The sequence below is a fragment of the Propithecus coquereli genome, unplaced genomic scaffold, assembly GCF_000956105.1.
Source record: "Propithecus coquereli isolate 6110/MARCELLA unplaced genomic scaffold, Pcoq_1.0 Scaffold388, whole genome shotgun sequence".
Lineage (NCBI taxonomy): Eukaryota > Metazoa > Chordata > Mammalia > Primates > Indriidae > Propithecus > Propithecus coquereli.
This window is the reverse complement of record NW_012149596.1, coordinates 1,682,112-1,695,283: the sequence shown is the minus strand read 5'-3', so window position 1 is coordinate 1,695,283 and position 13,172 is coordinate 1,682,112. Positions and strand designations below refer to the sequence as shown.

The 13,172-nt window shown below is 52.8% G+C and overlaps 1 protein-coding gene across 1 annotated transcript; it reads left to right on the top strand.

Moving 5' to 3' along the window:
• The first annotated feature begins 1,889 nt into the window (after window positions 1-1,889).
• SLC38A5 (solute carrier family 38, member 5) lies at window positions 1,890-9,413 on the top strand. Its single transcript, XM_012652283.1, has 15 exons — window positions 1,890-1,942; window positions 2,022-2,097; window positions 2,645-2,760; window positions 2,850-2,923; window positions 3,603-3,695; window positions 3,828-3,906; window positions 5,858-5,940; window positions 6,227-6,285; window positions 6,386-6,508; window positions 6,708-6,787; window positions 7,477-7,577; window positions 7,812-7,927; window positions 8,517-8,661; window positions 8,755-8,858; window positions 9,312-9,413. The coding sequence occupies exons 1-15, from the start codon at window positions 1,890-1,892 to the stop codon at window positions 9,411-9,413; spliced, it is 1,404 nt and encodes a 467-aa protein (XP_012507737.1).
• Window positions 9,414-13,172: the final 3,759 nt, after the last annotated feature.

Genomic DNA, 13,172 nt, shown 5'->3' with positions numbered 1-13,172 from the left:
TCTGTCTTTCTGTTTCCTCTGTGGTCTGTCTGTCCCTGTGTGGTTGTTTCTTCTGCCTGCCTATCTCTATTTGTGACTTTGTTTCTCCTCGTCTCCCTCTTTCTCCTTCTCTGTGCACCTCTTCCCGCCATCCATCTCTCCCTGCTGTCTGTCTGATCTCTGACTCCATTCCCTCTGTGTGCCTGTCCCTCTCTCTCGGTATGGATCTACTGCCTCAGTCTTTCAGTCCATCTCCTGCACCACCAAGACACCCACAGACCTCGGTCTCTCCGCCTGATGGGGGCACCCCTCCCCCACGCCTTCCCCCGCCTAGGGACAAAAGGAGGGAAAAGAAATTAAAATGTACGTTTCTTCCCCGGAAAAAAAAAATATCTTCAGGTGCGATGGGGCACGCGATTGGCTGCGGAGCAGGCGCGGGCAGAGCGGATTGGCTGTAGGGCGGGGCGGAGGCAGTGCACGGCTAGAGCGGGAGCCGCGCTGGCTGTGGGGGTCCCTGCGCCCTAGTCTGAGTTGCTACGGCTTCTGGAGCTGAGAGGAGCAAGGAGGTGAGGAGGGGGTGTGCGGCTGGTGCCTCTGGAGGCCCCAAGATATGAGTTGGGGTCCCAGGAGGGGGCTCAGGGAACCCATTTTTAGCGCTAGTGGGGAATTGAATGGGGTGGGGGGATGTCCTTTTGGTGCCTTGATCCCAGGAAGCAAATTTAGGAGTGAGTGGGAGTCTCCAGAGGGTGCTCATGGCTGGGGATGGGGCTCCTTGAGACCTCTTCCCGTTCCAGAAAGGGGATTCAGGACTTGGGAAGGGGTTTCCTGGATCTGGTTTTAGCTCTAATGGGGACTCTGGATGGGGGTTTCTGAGATACCTCATTCCCAGGGAGTGAGCTATGGCTGAGGCTTTCTTCAGAAACCCTCCATCCACAAGATAGGGGCTCTGGGCTTGGATGAGGATTGCAGAGACACCTCCACTCCAGGAAACACATTAGGCCCTGGGAGGGGGGCTTTGCTGAAGGTCTCAGAGACTCCTCATCCTCAGGAGGGGAAATTAGGGCTTGGGCCAGGTCCCTGAGGGACCCTAAGCCCAGGAAGTTTCTCAAGTCTGGAAGTATCTCCAAAGCTATTCTGCCAGAAGACGAGTGTTTAAGACTTGATAGGGGTCCTGGAAAATACATCTAGGCCCTAGAAGGGGGATTAAATGGGGGTCTCTTGGTCGCTTCTATCCCTGGGAAGGGGCTGGTTTGGGGATTGTCTTTGGCCTCTAATGAGGATATTCAGAGTTGTGGCGGAGAGCAGTTTGCAGCGCCTGGAGCTGGGGTCTCCAAGTCTGCCCCCACCCCCAGCCCATTCAACAGGTTGCATCAGCTCTGGGCCTGGGCAGGCGGGTGGCCCCCCCGAGGGCAGGAGGGGGGGTGAGGGGCATTAGAAGGGGTGGGGCAGCCGGGCTCGACACGTGTCCCTGCAAGGAGTGAGCCATGCAGTGAGGGTGGAGGGAAAGGGAGGGCGCCCGGGACCTGGGAATGAAAGAGACAGCCGGCAAGAGAGACAGAGTGAGTCCGGGGTCTGAGAGGCTATCCCAGCTCCAAATGGCCATCTCACCTGCCGTTGGTGTCTCTCTGTATCTTCCTGTCTCTCTCTCCTGTGTATCTGTTGCTGCCATCTTTTCTCCGTGTCTTTCTGAGTAGCTGGCAGCCTCTCTCTCTGAGTCTTTTCTCTCTCTGGTCTCTTTATCTGTCGGCTCTCTCCACTTATATCCGTCTCTCATCCCTCTCTGTTCCTGTTCCCCTCCTTCATCTCTTTCCCTGTCCCTGTGTGACTCCCTCCTCCTTCATGCAGCTCTCCTTACTTCGTAGCACCCCCCCCACCTCTGACTCCCCCCACCACACTTCTCTGCCTATAGGATGGAACTGCAGGATCCAAAGATGAATGGAGCCCTTCCTGTGGATGCTGTGGGGTGAGCTGGGGGTCCAAGGAGGTGGGATCAGGGGTCAAGGTTACCCTGTCACCAGCCCCCATGTCCCTGCCCTATCCAGCTACAGGCAGGAACGCGAGGGCTTCCTGCCCAGCCATGGTCCTGCTCCTGGGAGGAAGCCGGTCCAGTTCATGGATGTGAGTGATTCTGTAGGCTCTGTTCCAGCAGCACCTGCCCCAGCTAATCTCCTCCCCTATTGCTCCCTCTTCCCCACTACTCCTCCTCCCCAGCTGTCCCCATACCTAGCTATCTCCCCGCTCCAGCTAGTTACTCCTCAGTTGCTTTCCCCTCCAGATACCCTCCTTCCCCAGGTATGCCCTCCCCTGCTGCTCCCCTCCCTGCCTGCTTTGCTCCCCTGGCTGTTTTTCCCCCTCTGGTGCTCCCCATCCTCAGCTGATCCCCAGGCCCAGCTGTTTTGCCTCTGGTAGCTGCTCCACTTTCCCCTGGTCCTCTCTACTTCTAGCTGCTCCCTCCAAAGTTTCTCCTAGTTTTCTTCTTCCCAGCTCTCCTTTCCCAGTTTCCTCCCATCTTCAACTCTTTTTCCCTTCCAGCCTCTTCCTTCCTTCGATGGCTCCTCCTAGGCGTCTCCCCTACTCCACTCGCTTCTTTCCCTGGCTCCGGCACTCCTCTCCTTACCTGGTCCTCCCTCCCCATGTGTGCCCGGGCTTTACCCGTTGCCTGCAGTTCGAGGGGAAGATATCGTTCGGAATGTCGGTGTTCAACCTCAGCAACGCCATCATGGGCAGCGGCATCCTGGGGCTGGCTTATGCCATGGCCCACACAGGGGTCCTCTTCTTCCTGTGAGTCCATGGGTGGCCTGGGGCGCCAGGGGTGTTGTGGGGCAGGCGGGAGGCCCGGGACGAAGTCCAAGCTGTGCCATCCGCCACAGAGCCTTGCTGCTGTGCATCGCACTTCTGTCTTCGTACTCCATTCACCTCCTGCTGACGTGTGCTGGTGTCATAGGTGAGACCCAGAGCCTGGATCCCAGCCCCTACCCCCACCCCTTTGGACCCCAGACTCTTGATCCACATCCGGAGCTCACCTAAGACCTTGGACCCCAGACTCCGAACCCAACTCCCTGACCCCAGACCTCAACCCAACACCCAGACTCTGGACGTACCACCCTGACCCCAGATCCCAGGCCCCGCACCCCAGACTCCTCACTCAACTCCAGAACCCTGACCCTCAGACTTTATCTGCGCTCCCAAATCCCCATCTCCCAATTCCCAACCCCCACCCCTCAGTCCGGCCATCAGACTCCATTGCTCAGACCACTGCACTCTACCTCTAACCCCACCCTCAGTCCTCAGACCGTCCCCTTAACCTGGAAGCCAGCCCCATAACCCTGAGGCCCCCACTCCTCGGTCCCCAGGCTTCACTCCCACCATGGTCTCAGTCCATATTCTGGCTCCAAGCCCCCCACTCGCTACCTCTAGCCCCCAATCTTCTCCCTGGCCTAAGATCCCACCTTCCAGACTCTACCCCCAAACTCAGCTCTGCTTAGCCCGCACCTCCAGCCTCCATCAATCAAACCCAGTTCCCCTAAGCTTCAACTCCCCAGCTCCCCAAACCTCTGGCCTGCACCCCTAGCCTGGCCTCCTGGACCTACAACCTGTTCCTGCCTATACCCTCCCCTCACTAGGCATCCGGGCCTATGAGCAGCTGGGACAGAAGGCATTCGGGCCTGCGGGGAAGGTAGCGGTGGCTGTGGTCATCTGTCTGCACAATGTTGGGGGTGAGGAGTCTGCGAGGTGGGGGTCAGCTTGGGGTGGGGGAAGAAGGTGGGGTGAGGTGGGCTGGGCTGGGGAAGACAAGGTGGGGGCATGAAGGGAATCCTTTTGCTTATACCTCCTCCTACCCGCACCAGCCATGTCCAGTTACCTATTCATCATCAAATCTGAGCTCCCCCTGGTTATTGGCACCTTCCTGAACAGGGCCTCCGAGGGGTGAGTGAGCAACACCCTTTGGCTGGCCTGCAGTCGCTTGACTCTGCCTGTGAGGTCGGTCCGGCTGTTATCTTCTACTCTCTGTGTCCAGCTGACTCCCAGGTGTTCTGTTTTGTGACTGTTGGGCAGGTCAGTTGGGTCCGACTGTGATTCCTGTGTATTGTGATGCTAACAGTATGTGTGACTGTTCCTCTGACTATAGAAGTCCAGTAGACTATGTGCTGATTTTGTGACTGTTATTCTGGCTGCTTCTGGCTGGTGACTGCCTCTGTCTGGCCAGTGTCCTCTGATGCTGACCCTGTGTGTGTGACTGTACATAGCCAATAGACTTAGACTGTCTGTGGGTTTGGTTCAGTGATTGTTGTGCGGCCAGTTCTTTCTGGCTGGCTGTATGCTTGACTCCAGCTGTGTCCTGTATACTGTGATTCTGACCATGTGTCTGACGCTTGGTTACTCTGACTTTCCCTGTCCAGCTGTTTCTTTGAGTTTGATTTTGGGTTCATCTGGCTGAATCTGTCTAGCCGTAAGTGTATGATTGCTGATTCCAATGTTGTGTGTATATGTGTGTGTGTAGTATACTGTGGTATCAACTATGTGTGACTTGCTCTGACTGTATGTATCCAGTCAACTTCATCTCTGGGTTTGATTTGGTGACTTTTGTTCTGGCAAATTCTCTCTGGCTGTGTGTGTATGCTCCCCGACCCTGTCTTACAGTTTGCAACCATGTGTCTTTGACTGTTGTTCCGACCATGCATCCAACTGTGTGTTTGAGTCCAGACCCAACATGTGCTCAGTCTGTCTGTCTGTCTATGATGGGGTCCCAGCAGCGTGCGTGTGCGTGCAGTGTGCGGTGATGCTTTTGCTCCAGCTGAGTGTGTCTAGCTGCCTTTGTATGTTTAACGCACAGCTCTAGTGACCAGTGGCTGACTTTGACTCTGGTCCCATGGACTTTGCATGGTGTGTATGCACATGTCTGGTTTGTGAGTCTGACTATGGGTTAGTTGGTCTGTCTGACAGTTTTAACTGAGTGCTTGCTTTTTATTGCCTGTATATATCCTGTTAGATTTTTGGTTTGATTCTGAGAACATCCGGGTAGCTTACAGTGTGACTAGGTATATCTAATTATTATAATTAGCTCTCATTGTATATATGGCCAATGGCGCTTTGTTGGTTTATTTCCGGGTAACTTTGTGTATGAGATAGAAAGAGAACGTGTGAATGCCTGGAACATAGTAGGCATTCAGTCCAGTTGTTTGGACCAAATGAGCATTGCTCAGCTGATTCTGCATTAACCAGTCTTGCCTGGGCCCCTCCCTCCAATATCTGTACAGGTCTCACTTTTTCTCAGAGCTTAGTTCCAACCGTGGCCAGCTGGCTGATTCTGTTTCTATTTCAGTCTTTCTCTGGGTGTGTGGCCACATCATCCCACGGGCATACTTTCAGGCATCCAGCAAACCTTGAGCTGTTCAAACAAGCATGCGTGTGTGTTTCTGACTTTTTGACAGACTCTGTGTCGGGGCCTGTCTATCAGCTCAGCAGACTGCTGTTCTACCTGTCAGACATACCAGGACCGTGACTCACTCTATCTTTGTGTCTGGCACCTTGTGTTGGACTGATTTGCACATTGAGTCTGACTGATTCAGCGTGTTTGACCATCTGATTGTATATACGCTTCTGAATCTGACGGCAAGTTTTGTCCAACTGTGCATGTGTTGTCAGCTGTGTCCCATCAACAGTGTGTGACTGACTGTCTTCATTATCAGTCTGTTTTTCGCAATCCTGTTGTGCCATTTGTCACTGTAACCACCTGAATGACTTATCACAGCTGAGGTGTCAGCTTATCTTTCCTGACTGCGGGCAGAAATCTGTCTGTCTGGCTGTCTTCTGTGAGTGTCTACCTGACGGCTTTGTTTGGCTGGCAGCGAGGCACTGTGTTTCCCTGTCTCCCTAGGAGCTGGTTCTTGAAGGGAAACTTCCTTATCATCCTTGTCAGTGTGTTAATCATCCTGCCCCTGGCCCTTATGAAACACCTGGGTAAGAGGCTTCCTGGGTTGGTCATTGGATAGTGGGTTTGAGAGGGGGAGCCATTGAGAAACTTCCCATTTTCAAGGGCTGCGGGACACCAGGAGAGAGCTTGTTTGATGTGGGGTTTAGCAGATTAGTAGGAGTTTACTATGGAGGGGTGGCTGGTCTGGGTGGAAGTAAAAGCTTTTGCAAGGGTAATTGGGGTGAGGGGACTTTGAAGGCCAAACCAGGGGTTTGGGGTTTGGCATGGGGGTTGTCCCTTGATTTCTGAGGCTCTGTGTATTGCCCCTTGTAGGCTACCTGGGGTATACCAGTGGTCTCTCTCTGACCTGCATGCTGTTTTTCCTCATTTCGGTGAGTCAGAGAGAAGAACATGAAAAAGTGGGGAGGGAGTTTGGGACTTTGGGACACAGCCCCCACCATGACCTCTCTTCCCTGCTCCCCCCACCCCCAGGTCATCTATAAGAAGTTCCAACTTGGCTGTGCTGTAGGCCGCAATGAGACAGCAATGGAGAGTGAAGCCCCCCCGGGGCTCAACAGCAGCTGTGAGGCCAAGCTGTTCACAGTCGACTCACAGGTGGGTACGCAGGCATGCAGGAACTTGCGCCACACTCAGGCCCCCTGATCCCGTCACGCGGAGTATGCTGCTCAGAGGGAAGCCAGGTATTGGGCATTGGGGGCTCCCACGTGTCTGATACGGAGGGCGATGGTGGGGCCGGGGGGAGGGGATAGACCCCTGTGGACTGCAATCCTGTGTACTTGGGTCATTTCCCCAGATGTCCTACACAGTGCCCATTATGGCTTTCGCCTTTGTCTGCCACCCTGAGGTACTGCCCATCTACACGGAGCTCTGCCGGTGAGTGGGCGGGCAGGTGGGCACGTGACATGGGCCAGCAGGGGGGTGGTAGTCACATGCCTAACAATCCCTACAGCAGTCCTGGGACTGTAGCTTGATAGTGACTGGGTTGTGCCAAGGGAGGGGTTTGGAGTGGCCAGGAGGCCTCAGGGGACTCAGGGCGGTGACCATTTACTGATTGGGGCTTAGGTATTCCCCTGTTTTAACTTCCAGCACAAATGTGAGTGGGCAGAGTTGGGAGGCTGAGATCAGATGATCACATGGAGGGGTGGGATGCATGGACAGGGATGGGGAGGTAGGGATGTTATGATGGGGGGATGTGTGGATGATCAGACAGAGAGACAGCATGGATGGTCAGATGGAAGGGAGAGGCAGTGGTGGTCAAATGGAGGGGAGAGGCAGAGATGGGGTTTGCCGTGGTGGGGGGGGGTTCCTTGATTTCTGAGGCTCTTTGTATTGCCCCTTGTAGGCTACCTGGGTATCCCAGTGGTCTCGTGGGGTGAGATATGGATGGACAGGGAGGGGAGGCTTGGCTAGTCACACAGCGGAGGTGGAGATGAGCATCCCAGTGTACACCAGCTGAACGTCAGTCTGGGAGAATGGGATGCTGCAGGGCAGGGCTGGCTTTGAGGGGTCTGGGCCAAATCCGGTGTTCTGGGCATGACAGTTCTGTGGCCTCTGCACCTCAGGCCTTCCCAGCGCAGGATGCAGGCCGTGGCCAACGTGTCCATTGGGGCTATGTTCTGCATGTACGGGCTCACAGCCACCTTCGGATACCTCACCTTCTACAGTGAGTGCGGCTGGGGCCAGGGCTCGGGGACAGGTGTGGGGACTGGGCAGAGGGCCGGGGCAGGAGCCTCTGAGCTCTTTCCCTCCATGACCTTGGACCTATCAGTTTCTAAAGGGAGGGGGTGTGCATTACACATGTAGATTTTGTCACCATGTATGTGTGTGGGTTTCTGGGGCACTGGTCCTGGTGCTCCTGCCACATCCTGCATCGCGTGTTCCCTGTCCCATTGTCCAGGCAGCGTGGAGGCGGAAATGCTGCACATGTACAGCCAGGAGGACATGCTCATCCTCTGCGTGCGCCTGGCCGTGCTGCTCGCGGTGACCCTCACTGTGCCAGTCGTGCTGTTCCCTGTGTGTGGGGGCGAGGGTGGGCCCATGGGGAGGAGGGACATGGAAGTTCAGGTGGAGGGTGGAGATGGGAGTGGATGGGTGGATGGAGGAGGCAAGGATGGACAGACAGGGAAGGCATAGTTGACAGATGGACAGAGAAGGCAAAAATAGATGGTCAGACACAAGGGGGGATGCAGATGGCAGGACGGAGAGGGTCAGGGGGACAGGGGGAGGGGCAGGAGGGAATGATTAGACGGGGGAGGTAGAGGTAGTCAGTTGGAGAGAGGCAGGGATCTCAGGGTGTGGAAGGACAGGTAGATGATCAGATAGGGGGAGGCAGAGATGGTGAGGTGGGGGGCGAGGATTTCAGACAGTGGGTGGAGACACAGATGGATGTTCAGACAGAAGGGGATGTGGATTGTCAGAGGATAGAGGCAGGAAGCTCATTGAGCAGGTGGAGGCACAGATGGAAGGTCTGGCAGGGCAGAGCCATAGACAGAGGGAGGGGAAATCGGGGATCCGGGATGGGGAGTGGAGTTAGAGCGGATTATCACATGGAAGGGGGCAGCACTTGGGTCCTGACTTCTGCCGCACCCTTCCCCTGCCGCAGATCCGCCGGGCTCTGCAGCAGCTGCTTTTCCCAGGCAAGGCCTTCAGCTGGCTGCGGCACGTGACCATAGCCCTGATCCTGCTTGTTTTGGTCAATGTCCTTGTCATCTGTGTGCCGACCATCCGGGATATCTTTGGGGTTATCGGTCAGTAGCCCCAACCCCAGTCCCATACCCCACCTAATATGGGCCTTGTACCCAAGCTTAGGTTGACTTCTGTCCCTCCTTCTTGTCCTCCAGGGTCCACATCAGCCCCCAGCCTCATCTTCATCCTCCCCAGCATCTTCTACCTCCGCATTGTACCCTCTGAGGTGGAGCCCCTTTTCTCCTGGCCCAAGATCCAGGCGAGCATTCCAGGGGAGAGCTGGGGACAGGGGGCATTCTGAGGAGGGGGCTGGAGGAGGAAGGAGTATGCAGAAGGGGTGATGGTCTGGAAGAATAGGGGTGACTATCTCGGGAAGGGGCAGAGCAGACAGAGCACCGACAGAGGCTGGGAAGACGGGGAGCGCTCAAGAAGGGGCTGCCAGGCGAGGAGCATTCTGCAGGCAGATGGAAGGAGCACTGTTGGGGAGAGAGCTGGGAGCACTTTCCAGGAGGCTGGAGGAGAGCATTCCCGGCTGGGTCCTGGGAAGGTGAGGGAGGATTCACAGGAAGGGGCTGGCTGTAGGGAGCACAGAGGAGGGTCAGGATGGATTGGGCTGTCTCTGGAGGAGGGTGGAGGGCTTGAGGAACATTCTCAGGTGGAGCTTAGGTAAGGAGTCCCAACCAGCCCTATCTTCTCTCCCTCTTGCCCGCAGGCTCTGTGTTTTGGCGCCTTGGGGGTCCTCTTCATGGCGATCAGTATAGGCTTTATGTTTGCCAACTGGGCCACAGGCCAGAGCAGTGTGTCTGGACACTGACCATGCGCTGCCTTGGTCCCCGTGCACATGTACACATGCGTATGGAGGGAGTCGGGCTGCTCTCTAGGGTCCGTCGTGCCTGGGTGTGGAGGGGGCTGGTTCTCATTAGCATGGCTGTTGGAGGTGGGGGCGGCAGAGGCTGCAGAGTGGTCCACTTTCTTTCTCCCCAGGGATGCTAAGCTTGGATCATGGCTCTATCACAACCCCAGCCCCATGGAAGGAGGAGGTAGCCAGGCCCTGGGGGAGCCCTTGCCCAGCCCAGTCTCCTCTGTCTCCTCTTGGCCAAAGCTATTTGTCAGGATTACCCTCGGGCTAAAGGGGAAGAATAAAGATGTTGAATTACAGCTCTGGCCTCTGCCTTCTGATCTTTTCCTAAGACTTCTTGGCAAAGCCTGCTCAAGTCCAGGCTGGGGTAAACTGAGGCCCTGAAAGTAGGACTGTGCTTGTTCTCATGTGGTCACTCACTCAGGAAGCATCTGTTGAGAGCCTACTGGGTGCCAGGCACTGTTCTAGGCTCTGGGGATATAGCAGTGAATGAAACGGATGACAGCGCCCATCAAGGAGTTGACGGTCTAGCACAAGAATGGACACACTATGGCCCACAGGCCAAATTCAGCCTGCCACTTATTATGGTATGGCCCTCGAACTAAGATAAGACTGGCTTTCATATTTCTAAATGATTAAAAAAAATCGAAAGAGTAATATTTTGTGACACTTGGAAGTTATATGAAATTCAAATTTCAGTGCCTGTAAGTCAAGTTTTCTTGGAGCACAGTCATGCTTGTTCATTTACATATTGTTTATGGCTTTTTTTGTGCAGAGCTGAGGATTTGCAACAGAGACCATGTGGCCCTGCAACGTCATTTACTCTCTGGCTCTTTTCGGAAAAAGCTAGCTAGCAGAAGAGAGGATAAGAGAGAAATCATTTCTGATAAAGATGAGAGCTATGAAGAAATGTGAAGTGATGTGGGGAAGTGGTGGATGAGCAGACAGTCAGGGAGGTCTCACTGAGGAGGGGACAGTGGGCTGGGCTGTAGGTTGGCTGGAGGGAACAAGCCTCATGGTTATCATGGCAAAGTGTGTCTCCAAGCAGAGGGCAGCAGCGAGTGCAAAGGCCCTGAGGTAGGAACGAGCATGGCCGGTCCAAGCAAGAGTCAGGAGGACCTAGCATGGGGCTGATTTCACCACAGCCTTGCCAACAGCCTGAGTTGTGAAACATGGATCTTTGCCACCTAATAAGTGAAAATGGTATTATAGACACTGAAATTTGAATTTCATATAATTTCCAAGTGTCACAAATTATTTTTTGATTTTTTTCAATCATTTAGAAATAGTAAAGCCATTTTTTAGTGCAAGGGCCATACCAAAAACAATTCACGTGTATTTATGAAAGAAATCAGATGCTTAAGGACATCTCTCTTTAAAGATTATTTTTATTCATATACAAGCCACTACAGCTATATAATCTTTTTCCCCTCCCTATTTACAAATAGGGCAATTGAATGTAACTGATTAATACTATATGCTTCTAGTTTCACTATTCTTTATCCCTTACTGCCACTAAACTTAAGCTGAACAAGCCTGCCTTTTAATAATAATGATAACGTGAAATTCCAGTGCCTGGACTTAAAAATGCAAGTCTTCACAGCTAACAAAAAGCACCACAAAAACAGATGAAGGTGTTGCCCCTGCTCCTGGCCTCAGCAGAGGGTGAGATCATCCTATTTCACAAAGCTTGACCCAAGGACCTGTTTCAGTATGATGCTGAAGTGAGCACTTTTACAAGAATTTCAATTCTGTTTTCATGTGTAGCATGGAGATGTGTGTGAATGGTCATGACTTGTTCTATTCTCTGTTAAAGTGACTCTGCCTTGGGAAACTCTGACGGTTTTAGGAATTAATTCTGTGCAAAAAAAAAAAGTTGAACTCTGACATAAATCTGATATATTTAAAGTTGTAAAAATTAAAGTGTCATCTAAGTCAACATATGCTGTAAAGAACCATTTTTAAAAAGGCAAATTTAGGGGAAACTGGTGAAACATGTAACAAAAGTAACTATCTCTAATAAACAACAAAGTGTTTGCATATCAATAAGAGAAACTGGAGCAACTCAATAAAAAAAAAATGTATGCAGGCACGGCACCACTACACAGTGTAGCATGAAAGGATTGAGAAATAGAAAGTATGAGGCCAGGCGTGCTGGCTCAGGCCTGTAATCCTAGCATTCTGGGAGTCCGAGGCAGGAGGATCACTTGAGGTCAGGAGTTCAAGATCAGCCTGAGCAAGACCAAGACCTCGTCTCTACTAAAAATAGAAAAATTAGCTGGGCATGATGGCGCATGCCTGTAGTCACAGGTACTTGGAAGGCTGAGGCAGGAGGATTGCCCGAGCCCAGGAGTTTGAGGCTGAAGTGAGCTGTGATGATGCCACTGCACTATAGCCATGGGTGACAGAGCAAGACTGTCTCAAAAAAAAAAAAAAAAGGAAGTATGAAAGAAGAAAATAAGAATAGCACCTGTCACGTGGTAAGTGCTATATGTAGTTTAGTTATTATTGTCAGTAAGGACTTGAAATGACTATTAAAATGTAATGGCATATCTGGTCCCAGATGAAGATGGTGAACTAAAAATACCTGTTGGCTTCTTTCCCAAACCCACCCTGCCACAGAAGGGGTGAGGAAGTAGTTGGAGTTCAGAACAGTTCCCAGCAACAAAACTTGATGGTTTGGTCGCCACTGGGGGATGAGATGGTCTAGAGTGGAAAAAGGTCAGACCCCCCAGATGGAAGATCAGCTGAGGTGGAGCTTTCTAAATTGCATTCTTTTCTCTCCTCATGTTTTCTGAAAGGCTCATTACCTGTCCTGTAAACACCACAAGGCAGAAACTTGGCAGGGCTGGCCCAGTGGCAGCCCAAGGTGGCATGGTAACTTTAAGGTGTGGTAGGGTTGGAAAGCTCATAGAAAATGTGCAGTCTCATCAAGGCTGGCCAGTAACTGACAATTCCTTTCCTACCCCTCCCTCCGCCCTCTGGGCCAGGCAATTGCAATAAATATCACTCACTCCTAGACTTTCTCCATGCTCTTGCCTGGTGGCTAAGGCAGAAGTACTGGACTTCCCTAGGGAGTCACAGGCTAGGGAAGGGAAAGGAGAATGGGCTCAGCTCAGCTCTAGAGGTTCTCTACCCCAAGACATACCAATCCCCAAATCCTTCAACTCACACGGAGCATCCAGGCTTATACATCTTCCCAGGAACAAACAGTTACATAGAAGAGCTATTGCAGATATTGCATATGAAAAAAATTAATGGCTCAAATAAATAATTCAATGGAATTGGTTGGATATTAAAATGGATATAGCCGAAAAATCAATTTCTGGGCTGAAGAAAAGAATCTAAAGAACTCATATAAAAGTGGCCGGGTGCGGTGACTCATGCCTGTAATCCTAGTACTCTGGGAGGCCGAGGCGGGAGGATCGCTTGAGGTCAGGAGTTCGAGACCAGCCTGAGCAAGAGCAAGACCCTGTCTCTACCAAAAATAGAAAAATTAGCCGGGTGTGGTAGTACACACCTGTAGTCCCAGCTATTCGGGAGGCAGGAGGACAGCTTGAGCCCAGGAGTTTGAGGTTGCTGTGAGCTAGGCTGATGCCACGGCACTCTAGCCTGGGCATGATGTGGGGAAGTGGTGGGTGAGCAGACAGTCAGGGAGGTCTCACTGAGGAGGGGACAGTGGGCTGGGCTGTAGGTTGGCTGGAGGGAACAAGC

Excerpts from the sequence above, each read along its gene's own strand:
- SLC38A5 (XM_012652283.1), top strand. The coding sequence starts at position 1,890 with ATGGAACTGCAGGATCCAAAGATGAATGGAGCCCTTCCTGTGGATGCT. Across the intron at positions 3,907-5,857 it reads CTGAACAGGGCCTCCGAGGG|GAGCTGGTTCTTGAAGGGAA; the intron begins GTGAGTGAGCAA and ends CTGTCTCCCTAG. Across the intron at positions 5,941-6,226 it reads GGCCCTTATGAAACACCTGG|GCTACCTGGGGTATACCAGT; the intron begins GTAAGAGGCTTC and ends TGCCCCTTGTAG.